The sequence below is a fragment of the Barbus barbus genome (assembly GCF_936440315.1).
Source record: "Barbus barbus genome assembly, chromosome: 21".
Taxonomy (NCBI): Eukaryota; Metazoa; Chordata; class Actinopteri; order Cypriniformes; family Cyprinidae; genus Barbus; species Barbus barbus.
In genome coordinates, this window is record NC_136749.1 from 8,035,437 (window position 1) to 8,053,419 (window position 17,983).

At 37.0% G+C, this 17,983-nt stretch overlaps 1 protein-coding gene across 1 annotated transcript in view; it reads left to right on the forward strand.

Annotated features, from left to right (window-relative positions):
- LOC306887012 (triple functional domain protein-like) overlaps window positions 1–17,983 on the forward strand; it is a gene marked incomplete at its 5' end in the record, with an annotated part of 146,471 nt that overhangs the window by 72,018 nt on the left and 56,470 nt on the right. Inside the window, 6 exons of the mRNA XM_079444468.1 lie at window positions 396–626; window positions 4,007–4,129; window positions 4,507–4,698; window positions 7,374–7,543; window positions 8,080–8,254; window positions 16,279–16,474. Coding sequence (XP_079300594.1) covers window positions 396–626; window positions 4,007–4,129; window positions 4,507–4,698; window positions 7,374–7,543; window positions 8,080–8,254; window positions 16,279–16,474 — 1,087 coding nt within the window. The remainder of the gene's footprint in view (window positions 1–395; window positions 627–4,006; window positions 4,130–4,506; window positions 4,699–7,373; window positions 7,544–8,079; window positions 8,255–16,278; window positions 16,475–17,983) is intronic.

Sequence of the window (17,983 nt, forward strand, 5' to 3'; positions counted from 1 at the left end):
AATATAGACTTGCTGTTGCCAATAGATACACAGACATGTTGTTGTGAGCTTGTAAGATATGCTGCTGCTGCAGCTGCATGGGTAGACACACATAAATCCCCTAGCAGATCTAGACAAGTGGAGCTGGGGATGTGGAGGGTTTCAGAGGAACTCTGATAGTGCACTGCAGGACCAACTTACAGCAAACACTGAACAAAACTATTTAAATTGTGAGCACGCAAGCTCATTGGCTGTAGAACAGAGGCCACCTTGTGCTGTGTAGACTAGTAAACGATGTAATTGCTTGTAAAGGAACATGGAGTTTCATGACTGAACTAGACATTCAAATAAAGGTGGAATTTTTTTCTGTAAGTAACATTTCTGGTTGTTGATGTGTATTATCTGTACATCCCAAGGTAAGCCAGGATGGCAAAGCCCTACTAGATAAGCTACAGCGGCCTTTGACCCCAGGAAGTGCAGATTCGCTGACAGCCTCGGCTAACTACACCAAGGCGGTGCACCATGTTCTGGATATCATTCATGAGGTTCTGCATCACCAGAGGCAGTTGGAGAACATCTGGCAACACCGCAAACTTCGTCTTCACCAACGGCTACAGCTCTGCGTCTTCCAGCAGGATGTCCAGCAGGTCAGACGCTTATTCTTAACTAGCAATAATTTATGCACAAATTATTGTAAACAGTTTTCAATTTATTTGATTTAATCACTGTTATTTGTGAAGTGAGAGATGTGCAGGGTGGAAGAGGTGTCAGAACGTTGCAGGAGACATCTGTGCGGGACAGATTTTTTCATTTCATTCTCGCCCACTTCCCACAAGTGCCTGTTTTCACTGAATTTCACTTCCTGCTTGCAGTGATTTTGATCTGCCGGCTTTCGCTCAATTTTGGGTCGATTTAGGACATATTGTCTACCATCGAACTAAAATAAATAAATAATAGTTGATTTAAAAAAAATGCAGTATGGGGTCAGAAGTTTTTATTTTTCATATATATATATATATATATATATATATATATATATATATATATATATATATATATATATATATATATGTACAGTATGTATGTATATCAAGTTACATTTTAAAATGTCATTTATTCCTTGTGATAGTGATGCTGCATTTTCCACAAATAACACTCTTAATATAAATTGATGTGGCAAAACACAAAATCATTAATGAATTTGATATATGAATATAAATATGACACTAAAATGCGTCCTGCTCAAATAAATGAGGTGAATCTGGTCTTTGTCTGAATAAAATGGCAGTGTCTAAAAGCCTGTGAGGCATCGTTATGTTGAATATAAAGTGAGTTCTAGTGTGTTTAAAAATTTCTCTGCTCACTTAAGAACAGAATATAACATTGAAAGTGAGATTTTAGGCACCACTGCATCATGTATTAATTAATTTATTTATTTTTGGATGAAATATTTGCCTTTTTCTTTTTCAATTAAGAAATTCTAAAAGCATAGTTACCCCAAAAGATAAAAATTCTGTCATCTTTTTCAAAACAACATCCAAATGTGTCTCTCTGTCTCTTTCACTCTCTCTCACACATGGTCTGTCCCACGCTATGTTCCCACTTTTTTTTTTTACTTAGTCTTTTTCCTCTCAGACGCATTCAGTGTCAGTTGTCATGGTAACTGTGTTCAGCAGCCTCATTATGTTGAGGGTTTGCCCCATAAAACGATGCAGGCATAGGGGACCTCTAAACCTTCCAGACATCAGAAAGCAGCCATATGAGCAGGAGACTCAACATCTGCACGACAAATGATTGCTTCTAATCACACACACACATGCGCTGACAGATGCCACCACACAAACAGCTCTGAATGTTTCTGTGTGTGGCACATTCAGCCAGATCAAAGGTGGCATAATGAAATATGCATGAGTAGAGGACTTAGTGTGCTCTGGCATCTTTTGAGGCAGGTAGAAATCTTTCAAACTCGGATACGAGATGTCTGTCTTAGCAGCTCCACCTTGTAGATTCCAAATGGTTAAGAAAATATTTAATACTCATTTAAACCTTTTCTAATACATTTTTATTAGTAAAATATTGCATATGTGTTCAGATGCTCATGCAAACCTGTGAGAAACAATAGATACTACCCCATTAATCAAATATCCATAATAAACACAGTTATCGTACTCTCCGACAACACCATCAGAGCAGACACCAGAGTCTTGCTCGCTTAATCTGCAGGATGACCTCACTGCGTGTTTGGTGCTGATGTTTATAGTGGTCTCCAGCTGTCGCAGTGAGTCCTGCTGCTTTGAGGTGCCCCCTGCTGGTTTTACATTGGAAATGCAGTAGAACTCTTTTACATTTTTGAATCAGATAGATGCGTTTATGCAAAGTATCATAGGATGCATTTAAAATCTATCTATCTATTAATTTCAGCATTTACTAATGCATTATTAAAATCACAAGTTGTGTTTGTTAGTTAATATACTAACATGAACAAACAATGAACAACTGTATTTTTTTTACGGAGTGTCTATTTACACTAAATGCAAATAGCTTGTTGGCAAATGCTATTTGTACTAACTCCGCCCACTAACGTGTGATTGGTTTAGTCAACATTAAAAAAAGACACTCATGTAGCATCAGTTTCAGTGGCGTAGATGGTAAAGCGTTTGCTTTTTTTTACGCGATTGACCCGAGTTCGAGCCCACCTTTTGCCGAACTTTATTTCTCGCTTTTCAAATCTCATATCGCATCAGAAAGGCATTTATTTTCAATAAACATGAAGGAAATAATCAAAAAGGGCTTTATTGTCCCAATAAGTTGGCATCCATTTAATAATTTGAACTTTTTTATAATTTACACTCAATACGTTATTATTGCATACAGTTTTATAATGTACTACAATACTGAGGTGCACATAATTGCCACTATTTCCAATAAGTAGTATAAATAGCAGAAAACCTTGCTATTTTAACATAGTGTAAATAGAATCCATTGCTATTTTCACTTGGTGTAAATAGAATCCATTGCTATTTGCACTTAGTGTAAATAGTATCTATCGCTAAAAAATATGCTATTTGCACTTAGTGTAAATAGCAATGGATTCTATTTACACCAAGTGAAAATAGCAATGGATTCTATTAATAGAGTAATAGAATAAATAGAGTAATAAATATATTGTCCATTGCTCGTTCATGTTAGTTAATACATTAACTAATGTTAACAAATGACAGCTTACTGTAAAGTGTTAATAAGGTGGACATTTTTTCAAGTCACATAAAACCTGAAAAAAATTCAGAATATTTTTAAACTCTTTCCCAGTTATGGAAATTTTGTCATGCATACACTGCTCTGAATATGAATATATATACTGAATATTTTCGTCATGCATACACTGCTCTTTGTGCCATGTTTATTCTTGATTCTATAAAAAAAAAAAAATGATTGAAAAAACAAATTCATGAAGCTATAGTTGTTCAATTATTTAATATATATATATATATATATATATACACATACACATTGTAGTAACATTTTACAGTACTAACAAAGAAATGTTTTATTTTGTACATTTTTAATAAATATCTTGCATCTCATTAATGGTTCATTTTTATAATGCAGGTGGTGGTTCTATTGACCCTCTGAGCAACATTTGGTTATTTTTCTCTTTGTGAATATCTTCTCACTCCCGTTCGACAAAGTCCTTCTCCCAGTTGAGAACAGAATATACATTTGAAAGGGAGATTTTGGACACCACTGCGTTAAATTGTTAATAATACTTGTTCACCTGTATGTCATTCCAAATATGTATGCTGTTATTTTTCCAGTGGAGCACAAATAAAAAAATATATATAAATAAATAAAGAATCTCCATATATGAAAAGGACAAAAACCGCCATAAAAGTATTCCATATGGAATCTGGACTCTATTACAATTATATGGACTGCTTTTTTGTTTGTTTTTTATAGTGATTTGGTGGTTCTTTTGACCTTCTGAACCTTTGTTTATGTTCTTCTTTGTGAATATCTTCTCTCACAGGTTCTAGATTGGATTGAAAACCATGGTGAGGCGTTCCTGAGTAAACACACAGGCGTGGGGAAGTCTCTGCACAGGGCTCGAGCATTACAGAAACGTCATGAGGACTTTGAAGAAGTGGCTCAGGTATATCACATGATTAGAACACTGTACACTGTTAGATTATGATTATGATGCAGCAATGTTATTAAAAAAGAAGCATCTCAAAACGAATAGCTGCCTGAGGTGAAGCTGACTTTATGCCAATAAACTGAGACCCTTTCTATGACACTTCCTATGATATTAATCAGATAACTTATATCCTATATTAGATTAATCAGATATGTATGTAGCTAACCCAGACACCACTACGTGACTTCAAAGCCAAGCTTCTCTCTCTTCACACATCTATACTTTGAACTGCTTTGTTTCCATGATCGTTTTCATGATCGATCATCGCTGTCACAGCCGAGTACTCGATCGCTGTTGCACATCCCTAATATTAACTTCTGCATGTTTCTCAGAACACCTACACGAATGCAGACAAACTCCTGGAGGCGGCAGAGCAGCTAGCTCAGACGGGCGAGTGTGACCCTGAGGAGATCTACCAGGCCGCACACCAGCTGGAAGATCGTATCCAGGACTTCGTAAGACGGGTTGAACAACGCAAAGTCCTGCTCGACATGTCTGTGGCATTCCACGCTCACAGCAAAGAGGTAAGTTATGAGAAAGTAAGAATGGGTGTTGGTGGGTGTGGATATGTGTTTACATGTGTTCTACTTGACATGAATGTGTTCCTGAATGTGATGTAACAAGAACTTTTTTTTTTTTTGGTCTTTACTTTCAGAGGTGAAAGTAAAATTATGACATAATTATGTTCCTGAATATTATGTAACAGGTACAGTACACACAATTTCTGAAAATGCACTTGAATTTATTGTTGTTGTTATTATTAATTTCTTTATTTAATCATTTGTTTATATTTGTTTATATACAGTATTTACAATATAGTAATATCTTGTTACCAGTGTTCCATTGATTCTGCACCATATTGTTAAGTGTGCAGTAACATTTCTCTTTAGGTCTTGTGCAACACATTTTTACTAGTCAACTGTTTATATTCTGTCAATGACTTTCCTATAAGTTCTGCAGCTTCTGCACTTTTTGATGCATGGATGTAGAGTGTGTTAATGGAGCGATTGTCACAGCTGAGATGATACCAGACTGATGAGGATGTAAAAAATACATGATCAGAAGATTCATGCTATTGTAGTTCATTTCAGCCTTTAGATGACATTAAATTAGAAAATTAAGCTGCAAGAATTAGAAAAAAATTGTATATGATCACGCAAAATAAACTCAGGCCATCTCAAATGTTTGCAGCATAAATCACTGCTTCGTTAACACAAAACCACTCCAGTTCTAGTAATTTTCACTTTCACATATTTCCAATTAGTTTATTATAATACCAATTTAATGTTATACAGCTTGTGGACTGAGGAATTTTCCTCCTGCTGTCGCTACATAGAACGAGCACAACTGAAACAGTGTTTGACGACTAGTTGACAGACCCCACACATTCACTAGTGGCAGAACTAATTGACTAGTCAGTGTGAACTGTGTCCTACATGCTAAAAGAATCCCATACAGCCTCTCACTTTTGGAAATTAAACATTATTTGCTTTAAATTTGCCATAGAATGGAAAACTGTATTTACCTTAGCATAGTTGAATAATTGTTCAGTACATGGAAATTACATACCGTGAGCCTCAAACACCATTGTTTTTTCCTTCTTATGTAAATCTTGTGAATGCAAAAGACCACTGAAAAATAGGCAACGTTACAGTCAGGATCACTAATATGTACACCCCCAACATTTGCATATACCCGCCCATGTTCTAGGCCAGCCGAACCTGCACAGCTGAATCATCAGAAGTTCTGCAGGTATTGTGAAGAAACAAGCGAGGACAACAGCGAAAATGGTAGATCATGGAAATAAATGTTATGTTCCAGGCTGTGTAGGGGATGTGAAATAAAGGGATGGGTTGGTGTATGTATTCAGAAAGGCACGGAAAGCAAATAACGCGCTAGTATTACAGTACATAAGATTTCACTTACCACATAAATAGAGTAAGGAAAGATGACTGATGATGATGGCGAATGATTTACAGATCCTGAGCACCACTGACAAGCATCTGATCTTGTAAAATGTGTGGTAAGTACTGCCGCTCCATAGTATAAACAGAGCACGTGCTATCATGAATCTCGAAAGTGAAACTAAAAAGCGAACATGCATTTAAAAGCAGTTTCAATGCCCCGCTTATTAATAGCGGCTCCCTGATGCCCGCATTTTATTTACAGTATAATTACCCAACGATATAACTGCGCGAGAAAGTATTGAAATATATATTTTCCCTGTGTTTCCTTCCTGCTGTGTGAGTTACTGAAATGAGCCACACTGTGAAACAGCCAATCAGAGCAGAGCTCAACACTGAGCTGTACTGTGAAACAGCCAATCAGAGCAGAGCTCAACATTATTATTCATGACCCTTCCAAATAAGGTAATAAACAGACCATTTCATTCTAGGGACAAATCCTAGGGTTTTAAATGGGCATGTAAAACCGTTTCTGGAGATATTTTGCCCTTACCTAAGCCACATACCTTCTATGTAGATATCAGAGAACAATTTAAAATATTGTATCAATGCATTCTATGGCACCTTTAAAGCCAAACTAGTGGTTAGCTTTTTTGGACCACAAATTTTAACAATTTGTCTGCTTATAAATTCAGAACTATTGCCTTCTGGCCCATCTATATTCCACAAACAGTGAATGATAATAAGTAGTAGTGTGTACATGATTCCTGATACAGTATACTTAATACAAGCAAACAATGCTCTCTTTAATGTCTCCATATGTGGCATAATGTTAGCCATCTGCTATCTGTAGCGAGCTGGCATATATAGACATCTTTGTTTCTGAGAGTGTGTTTTATAACGGTATAAGTAATGATAAAGGGTTAAAGGCTGGAGATTTGGGAAAAGAGAAAGGTAGAGAAAGGTGGAGGTGGAAAAAGACAATGGGGAGGTGTGGAAGGACAGGCATAGCCTGCTGTGGCAGGAGATACTCCCTTTGACATGCCAACATAGGCAGATGGCTAATCCTGAGCTCACATAAGACAAAGCCATTCACAGTAAATAACAACACCAGCCGTTCGGTGGCAGCCAAAGTCCGTCTGGCTATTTGTCTTGTCATGTTTGTGCATTTGGATTTTTTAGATTATAGAACAAATGTTATTTGTTTCAAGACCCATGGAACTACATAGGTCACTGACTGGTTCATAATATTGTTAGGTTTCTGATTGGCTGGTAATGATGTTATTTCTCTGCAGCTGTGGACATGGTTGGAGGAGCTTCAGAAGGAGTTGCTGGATGATGTTTATGCTGAGTCAGTAGAGGCAGTGCAGGAGCTGATCAAACGTTTCGGTCAGCAGCAGCAAACCACACTGCAGGTCACCGTCAACGTCATTAAAGAAGGGGAGGATCTTATCCAGCAGCTCAGGTACTGCCCAATGAGAAAGCATCAGTTTAGTGGAAAATGATGACGCTGACTTGTTGTCATTAGAATTCTGTCACAAACACATATGCTCGTCACGTAATAGCCTTAGCATCCCATTGATGTCTGCTGCATTAATTACAATTACTAACCCTGCAGACACTTTTTGCATTTTTGTAAAAAAAAAAATGTCATTTATGAAACTTGTTACTTTATTTGGACCGAAATCCAATGCAAGTTTTTCAGGTTTTATTAATAGAGCAAATCACCTTACAAATGTGTAATTACAGATGTTTTGGAAAATCCATCCTGAAACATCAGTAAATGTCTTGCTCCCAATAACACATTCACTATTCAGTTATATGTCTATAGTTCTATATCTTCAATCACTGTTGATATTACAATGTTATTTCATGTGGAGTGTGGAGTTTATCTATGACCCATGTCCTAATCTGCATAGACTAAGTAAACTGTAGTAAGAAGATGCTTTATTGAAGTTGTATGGTATACATTCTGGCATGCTCTTTTTTTTCTGACTGCAGAGACTCTGCAATCTCCAGCAATAAGACTCCTCATAACAGCTCCATGGCTCACATCGAGAGCGTCCTGCAGCAGCTGGATGAGGCCCAGGCTCAGATGGAGGAACTGTTTCAGGAACGGAAGATCAAACTAGAGCTCTTTCTCCAGCTCAGGATCTTTGAACGAGATGCCATTGATGTGAGTCCACAATTTATGACATGTCTGACAGCTTATTCTCAAATGATAACCCACTGGATTTGTTGTAAACAATATATCATAACACTCAAAGACAAGTGGTTCTCAATTGTGTTGGGAAGTCAGGGGGCATTTTTTTAATCATCATTCTTGGGCCCTTTCAGATGACTTGAGTATGAATAGCTGAAGCTCATATCAACATTTGCTGATCAATTTTCCAAAAGGAGTTCAAACACTGAATTATATGAATAGGGAAAAATATGGTATACATTTAGATGAACATAAACATGGATGTACTATTTAACTAACTGAAATGTCAAAATTAAATAAACTAGTCTTCCCACTAGCTGCATGTATAGTATTCTGGTTGTATTCATGAAAGTTAACATTTTGCAGTGCATTTGTGTACGCAACTCACAGCTTTCTATTTTTGTACAATTCATAGAAGTGATATTTACAAACCAAAATAGTCTGTTTTTCTAATTAACTTATGTTGTGTTTAATCGTGGATTTAACTGTGTTTACTTGTGGATTTAAAAAATCCGTAATAATCCCTGTGCCTAAGAACAATAAACCCTCTTGCCTGAATGACTATCGCCCAGTTGCCCTAACATCTATAGTCATGAAGGTTTTTGAGAGACTTGTTAAGAGCCACATCTGCTCCTCCATCCCTGATACTTTGGACCTTCTTCAGTTTGCCTATCGCCCAAACAGATCTATGGACGATGCCATCTCTCACGTCCTCCACTCGTCCCTCACACACTTGGACAGCAACAATGGGAATTATGTAAGGCTGCTATTCATTGACTATAGCTCAGCTTTCAACACTATAGTCCCCATCAAGCTGGCTTCTAAACTCACAGACCTCGGCCTAAACTCCTCACTCTGTGACTGGATTCAAGACTTCCTCACCGGCAGACCTCAAGTGGTGAAAGCTGGCCAGTTCACCTCAAACTCCATCACCCCGAATGTAGGAGCCCCACAGGGCTGTGTCCTGAGTCCCCTGCTCTACTCTCTCTACAAGCATGACTGCGTGTCCTCTCACAGCTCCACATCTATTATCAAATTCGCTGATGATACTGTGGTTCTGGGCCAACAACAACGGTCCCAAGCGGTGAGACCGCATACTTGGATGAGGTAGGGAGACTCACATCATGGTGCCAGGACAACTGTCTCTCTCTGAATGTGAGCAAAACTAAAGAGCTGATCATGGACTTTAGGAAGAGACAGCAGCAGCCCTACACTCCTCTCATGATCTGTGGGACCCCTGTGGAGAGGGTGAGTAGCTTCAAGTACCTTGGTGTAAACATCTCTGAGAACCTGACTTGGACTACACACATCCAAACACAGGTTAAGAAAGCCAGGCAAAGACTGTACCATCTGCGACAGCTGAGGAAATTCAGGGTCTCACCAGCAATCCTGAAAACTTTCTATTCAGGGACCATTGAAAATAATTTTCTAAATTGTAATCTTGATATATATATATATATATATATATATATATTATTATTATTATTATTATTTTTTTCTTCATAGCCATCAAGCAGGCACCCCTTGATTACATGAATTTAAAGTTTCAGTTCTGCATCAGTTGTGAGGTAGAAGGCTATACCATGTGTTGTTGCTTCTATATTTCTTGTCGGTTTTGATCAGATCAAAGTAACAAAGTGCTAAAAGACAAAATCCACTGATCTCAGAGATTGTGAGCGAAAGCCTTGAGCAAAGATAAAGCCATCACGGATGCTCTTTTCACAGCCGGCACTATGAGTCATGGAGAATTGTGTCTCTGGACATGTGAAAGTGAGTCACACTTTTGTCAAAAGGGTGTTTGAGAAACTAACAGCTTTATCAAATAAATATCACATTCACGGTTGCTCTGAATCAAAGCTCTTAAAGTCAACATGAAACAGCCTATTTAATTTTTGTAATGTCACCAAAGGCTTGGCTAGCATGAACAGTGAGCCTCTGCTGGTAGATGCTGTAACTGCATCATTTTTCAGCCAAAACACTTGTTTCCCCATTGACTGCTATTCTCAAGTCAGTTTCTTTATAATTTAATAGATGTTTTACAGTTTTAGATGTTGACTTTTTTTGTGAAGGGACTTAAAATACTGTACACAATGATGATGTTAGATAGATAATTTATTGATCCCATATCGGAAATTGAATTGCATTAGCAGCAATACAAATGTGAGTTAAGTACTCACAATAGTGTGCTCAATGTAACTACAAACACAAGACAATGGACAATAAACTATAGTATAAACATAATAAATAGTGCACATGCTGTACATGTCTAGTAAATCAATTTTGCACAAATTTACAGATAAACAAAAGTAAATATATCAAATAAAAAGTATATTATTGTATGAGTAATGTAAAAAAAGACAGCGTGGAATATGTTTTTCTAGGACAAAAGTATTGGGACACACCTCTTAATTATTGGATTCAGGTGTTTCAGTCAGACCTATTGCCACAAGTATATAAAATCAACCACCTAGTAATGTAGTCTGCAAGTGCAAACATTTGTGAAAAAAATGTTGTTTTGAAGAGCTCAGTAAATTCAAGTGTTGGATAGGATGCCATCTTTGCATTAAGTCAGTTTGTGAAATTGTATCCCTGCTTGATATGGTTCAACTGTAAGTGGTATTATTGGAAAGGACTGTTTAGGATCAACTCATGCACGAAGCGGTAGACCATGTAAAGTCACAGAGTGGCGTCACCAAGTCACCAACACTCTACTGGGTCCATAGCTGAAGAGTTCCACACATCCACTGGCATGAAAGACCTTCATGAAATGGATTTCCATGGCTGAGCAGCTACATGCAAGCTTCACATCACCAAGTACAATGCCAAGTGTCGGATGGAGTGATGTAAAGCACACTGTCACTGGACTCTGGAGCAATGGAAACATGTTCTATAGAGTGACGAATCATGCTTCTGATGAGCGAATCTGCATTTGACGGATGCCAGGAGAACATTACCTGCCTGACTGCATAATGCATGAGGGATAATGGTATGGGGCTGTTTTTCAGGGGTTGGGCTAGGCCCCTTGCTTCCAGTGAAGGGAAATCTTCATGTTTCAGAATACGAAAACATTTTGGACAATGCTATACTTGTAAGATTGTGGCAACACTTTGGGGAGGGCTCTTTCTATTCCAGCATGACTATGTCCCAGTGCAAAAATTAAGGTCCATAAAGACTTGGTTAGATGAGTTTGGTGTGGAAGAACCTGACTGGCCCACACAGAGCCTTGACCTCAACCCCATCCAACACCTTTGAGATAAACTGGAATGGAGATTGTGAGCAAGGCTTTCTCATTCTGCATCAGCGCTTGACATCACAAATGCTCTACTGGATAAATGGGCAAAAATTCCAACAGAAACACTCCAGAATCTTGTGGAAAGCCCTCCTAGAAGATTAGAAACTGTTATAACTGCAATGTAGTGATCAACTCCTTATTGTGGTCTAAGAATAAAGTCCCTTTTGGTGTAATGGTCAGGTGACCCATTAATTTTGTCCATATAGTGTATGTTTTCCCTAACGGCCAAGATAATGTCACCCAAAATAGAAGTTTTTTAAGAGGTGATGCAAAGTTACAAAAGACAAAAAAACATTCTTCTGTTGAATAACATGCACTGAACAGTCATGTACAAGAAGTTCAGAAACATAATACCATAAATATGGACAGTTTTGTGTTGACATTAAATGAGATTCCCTACTTTTGCTAATTTGTCATTAGTATTTTGACTTGCATAAGCCCCATCATGCTGTGCGATTGACCTTTGGTGGCTGTTTTAAATGCTTTGTTTGTAGGAAACCCTATATGAAGTAATCAGAGTCCACAAAACGAGCTGGCTTTTGTAGTAAAAGTGATATCACTCTCTGTAACATAATCCAATACAGAACAAGGAGTATCACATTCCATAGGGAGTTTTGAAGGCACTCACGTTCCACTGATACTTTGCTGATAGATAAGGTAAAACTGAGAAGACCTTGTATAGACAAAGAGCAAACCTGAAAGAACATCTGAAAACCATACACAGATGTGGATAACTTCCAATATGGGTGACGATTGTAGGTGAGCTCCTACATCGGATGCAAGGGAATTACTCAGCGCAGGGCGGGTCGGCACTCTCAGTCAACGCGGCAGGGTGCCAGAAGGTACAGCAGTGGGCGTGTGATTTCCCAAACGCTGCTCCCACACATTGAAGAACACATTTACTTCTTACAGAAAATGGTTGTGTTGCCGTTCTAGTCATCATCAGCTGTCCTTATCAGTGCTTCTCTCAGAAAAGCTGGGAAAAATGCTCATGTTCATTAGAGGAGGAATTCTAAACCACACAGCAGTGCAGAGTGAGTGCTTTAGACTTTTGATGGGAGGATTATTTGTTCAAATCATGACTTTAAACCAATTGCTGTATCAATGACAGATGTCTTCTGTAGTGATATTGAGGAATAATTTAGTGAGTTTTGATTAGACGCTCTATGTTGTGTGATGTTAAACATGGCTGACGTGAACTGCTTGCCAAGTGCTTGTAATCTGATTCATGTTTCTCCTGTTTTTACCCACCTGTTGTCAGGCCAATTTTTTTACAGCCTATTAAGTTGTGTACTTTCTTGTATGTTCGACATAAATTCTGTGAATATTAATTTTTAATAGTCAACTAATATGTGTGTGTTTAATGGCCAGTGCTGGTAGCTAGTGAGTAGACTGGCTAATGGCTGATTCGATATATAATACTACAAGTCAAGGATGACAAATAAGACATACACTCACTTTTTTAAACAAAACTGAACAAACATTGAAAATAGAAGATGTTTAGTATTCACATTTGAAATGAATACAAGGAGATATTAAATAATACAAGTAAAGTTGGTTAAAATTTGAACATGCTTTACATGAAAGTGCTTTTATGTATGTAACCTTGCACCACTAAACCAGTCTTAAAGGGGTGGTTTACTGGCTTTTTTCTTTGCTTGATTGTGTTTATGGGGTGCAATATAACATGTCTTCGTGTTTCGTTTGTTAAAAAACGCCTTATTTTTCATAAATTTCACCTTTATTGTAAGCCGCTTTCTCCTCTGTCATTTGAACGACCGGTTGACTTCCTGATTCTACGAAACCACTCCCTCAGAAACAGGCAATGGGCTCAGATTGGTTAGTTGGGTCGGTGTGTTGTGATTGGCTAAACTGTGTACTGCACATTGTCCGGAAACTTCACGCCCATTACCTTTACGGGCGACAGTTGCATGTGCTCCGGTCAAATGTAAATAATGGTGTCAATATTGCCGTATGAGTTTGAGCCAGAATCAGACCCAGAAAGCGGTAATGAAGAGAGTAAATTTTTTTATTATTATTATTCTCTCAAAGAATTTCGATACGCTGTTACTTGAAAATGCTACTGCTGTTTGTTAGCTTTTGAGATACGGTTTGTCTCCTGATTAAACATTTAATATAACTGAATACATGACTGAGTAATTACATGAAAAATTACGTCATAAAGTATACATGGAAAATACATTTACAAAATTAGTACATAATTACAAATTCGGGTCCAAAATGTTTGTACGCGTTTGTCATAGGCACACGAAATAGCATAACTAACTGGCTACTAAAGCCAGCGTTAGCATTTGTTTACGTCCTTGATAAAACTAAAACATTACGTCTGAAATTATACATGCAAATACATTTAAAATGATTAAATCTTACGTACAGGTTGTGGCCCAACAACTGCTGCCTCTGGTTTTAAAGTTGGAACTGCTCCATGTTTTAGTAATAGTTTCTAGTTGAATCCGGCATTGAACTCGTGTAGATTCTGGAAGCTGTCTTCCGTAAAATGCGCAGCACAGTGAGCTAAGTTACGATTGTAATTGTCAGGAACATAATCAAACATAAATTTTAACCATTGTTGATGAACTACAGCGTCCGTAGGAAGCCCGAACACAGAAGACCTGACAGCTGGGTGAAAATAACACTTTCGACGGCATGGCTACAGCTCTCCACTATAACTCTTCCTCTTCGACAAAGCCGCAGAACATGGCCTTGCCCCCTTTTTTGCATGTTCCGGAGGGAGGGTTGATGTAAATTTATGGGTTTGTTACGTATAAAACCCGGGAAGTATCTCGTTGTAGTACCATTTGAGTCGTTTTTGTAGGCATTAAACTTCCTGATTTTTAAAAGACGATATCTCTGCTTATGTTGAACTTTCAGCGCAGCAACTTTGCAGATACTGTTCATTCACCAACAGCAACATTACGCACTATTTAAAATTAAAAAAGTGAAATCGCAATCAACCACCCCTTTAAGTTGCACAGCTATATTTGTAGCAATAGCCAAAAATACATTGAATGGGTCAGAATTATTGATTTTTCTTTTATGCCAAAAATCATTAGGATATTAAGATCATGGTTCCATGAACATATTTTGTACATAAATTTCCTACAGTAAATATATCAAAACTTCATTTTTGATTAGTAATATGCATTGCTAAGGAATTCATTTGGACAACTTTAAAGGCAATTTTCTTAATATTTAGATTTTTTTTTGCACCCTCAGATTCCAAATATTCAAATAGTTGTATCTCGGCCAAATATGGTCCTATCCTAACAAACCATACATAAATGGAAAGCTTATTTATTCAGCTTTCAGGTGATGTATAAATCACAATTTCGAAAAATTGACCCTTATGACTGGTCCAGGGTCACATTTGCATTTAGTCACCTTTTGAAGGCAATGTATGCACAGAAAAAATCTGTTGCACTTTATTTTAATAAACTTTTTTAATTTTAATATTTTAACATTCTACTAACTATAACTTTACAACTACATGTCAGCTAACTCTCACTAGAGTATTAGTAGACTTTTAGTGTTCAGGTTAGTAGAATAAGTTGACAGTCAGCAGAACCATCCAAATAAAGATATTAAAGGTGGGGTAAGCAATTTATGGAAGCCAATGTTGATATTTGAAAACACCAAAACAAACACGTCCCTACCCCAAAAGGGTCTCGCCCCTATTTTGATAGCTCTGCCCCACACATACATAGCCTACGCAACCAAAGCAACGATTAGTTCTGTGAAACAAAGCAAAACCAATGTTACACCGTGTCTACACCGGACTCGAGCGGCGCAACAAAATACTATAGAAGTCATTATATGATTTTCAACGGTCGCTTTATCATGTCCAGTGTAGGCAGGCTTTAGCTGTTGCGTCGCGGCGCGTCTGGTGTAGACACTGTGCAACCTCGGTGTCCGATCGCAGGCCTTCCGCTCCTTGAGTTCTCTCCAGCGCTGGAAAGCTGATCCGATATTTACACGGGTCCTACTTCTTGCCATATCATTCCACAGACGTTTTTCTCTTTTGTTTTTCATCTCCCATCTCTATCTTTCTGCCGCTCAGCTCGGATGTTCACCGAATGCTCTCTCCTCCACATCATGAGTAGACGCGCCCCTTACTGCTGATTGGCTACAAGTTTGTTTTGGTACTCGGCCCCGACTCAATTATCTAAAGCATTTTTGAAAAATTACATACCCCACCTTTAAGCAGACAGTTTACTAATACTCTAATGACTTGTCGTTACTTATATTTAATAGAATGTCAAAATTGGACTATCAAAACGTAAAAAAAATCAAATTTGTAAAATACTTCTCAGTCAGAGTAGGCTACATTTTTTTAACGAAATGAACAATGAAAGAAATAAGGATATTTTATACTTTTTATTCCCATACTTTATCTATTTTTTTTCTTTTTCTCACTGGAATGAAAAACTATTGGGCAAATTATGTAAAAGTAATGGCATTAAACAAACTGTACCTAATTAAAATTATAATATGGTATCTGCCTTGACTAAGGTCTATTTCCATACAGCTATGATACAATATTCTTTATTTTGAATAATAAATGTTATGTTTTTTAAGTATAAAATGAACTACTGTATTTTCAGAATAATACAATTAATTTAAAAACCTGTTCACTCATTTACTGTAGATATGGTCACTGACACATGCCTTATTATGTGTTGTGTAGGTCATCTCAGACCTGGAGTCATGGAATGAGGAGCTGTCTCAGCAGATGAATGAGTTTGACACTGAGGATCTGACACTAGCTGAGCAGAGACTGCAGCATCATGCAGATAAAGCTCTCACCATGAACAACCTCACCTTCCACGTCATACACCAGGGACAGGAACTCCTGCAGTACGTCACAGAAGTTCAGGCCTCAGGTGAGCACACATTCAAACATTTCTATGCTAGGTTAAGAGATTCTGTCACTGCATTCAAATGTAAAGCTACACATGCACTAACAAAAAATGCATGTGTTGTTTTAGGACAGAGTTCACTGGAAATACTATGATTTTTGGAATACCATGGTAATTTAATTATTTAGATAAAGAAACATATGTGACCCTGGACCATAAAAGCAGTCATAAGGGTAAATTTTTCAAAATTGAGATTTATTCGTCACCTGAAATTTGAATAAATAAGCTTTCCATTGATGTATGGTTTGTTAGGATAGGACAATATTTGGCTGAGACACAGCTATTTGAAAATCTGGAATCTGAGGGTGCAAAAAAATCTAAATATTGAGAAAATGGCCTTCAAAGTTGTCCAAATGAAGTTCTTAGCAATGCATATTACTAATCAAAAATTAAGTTTGGTAACACTTTATTTTACGGATACATCTATTAGTTGCTTATTAGCATGCATATGACTAGAATATTAGCTTTGTATCAGTGCTAATTAAGCACATATTATAAGCCTTATTCTACATGACCTTATTCTACATCCCTAATCCTACCCGATACCTAAACTTAACTACCTTACTAACTATTAATAAGCAGCAAATTAGGAATTTATTGAGGGAAAAGTCGTAGTTAATAGTTAACAAGTGTTACCTATTTTAAAGTGTGACCTTAAGTTTTGATATATTTACAGTAGGAAATTTACAAAATATCTCCATGGAACATGATCTTTATTTAATGTCCTAATGATTTTTGGCATAAAAGAAAAAATCTATAATTTTGACCCATACAATGTATTTTTGGCTATTGCTACAAATACACCCCAGCGACTTAAAAAGATTAGTTCACTTTTAAAAAAACTTTTGCTGATAATTTACTCACCCCCATGTCATCCAAGATGTCCATGTCTTTCTTTCTTCAGTCGAAAAGAAATTAATGTTTTTGATGAAAACATTTTTCCATATAATGGACTTCAATGGGACCCAAATGGTTCAAGGTCCAAATGACAGTTTCAGTGCAGCTTCAAAGGGCTTTAAACGATACCAGATGATGAATAAGGGTGTTATCTAGCGAAACGATCGGTCATTTCAAAAATAAATTAAAAAGTTTAAGTTTTATAAGGACCTTGTTTTATTTGGACCTTGAACCGTTTGGGTCCCGTTTGGGTCCCAATGAAGTCCATTATATGGAGAAATGTTTTCATCAAAATCCGTGCTACATGAACATGATAATCAATGGTATATCAAATCGTGTACAGACATCACTGCAAAAACGCATATCTGGATGATGTACAAAACTAAAATTAAATTAAAACAAATTTAAGATAAATAATAATAACTAAAAAAAATTATAATAACGAAATTTTAAAAAGCACATAAAATTAAAATAAAAAATGAAAATATAAAAATAAAATCTAAATAAAAAAATATTAAAACTGTTATAGTATCTAAATAATACTAAAATAAAACTGGTCTGAAGGTGAGGTCACAT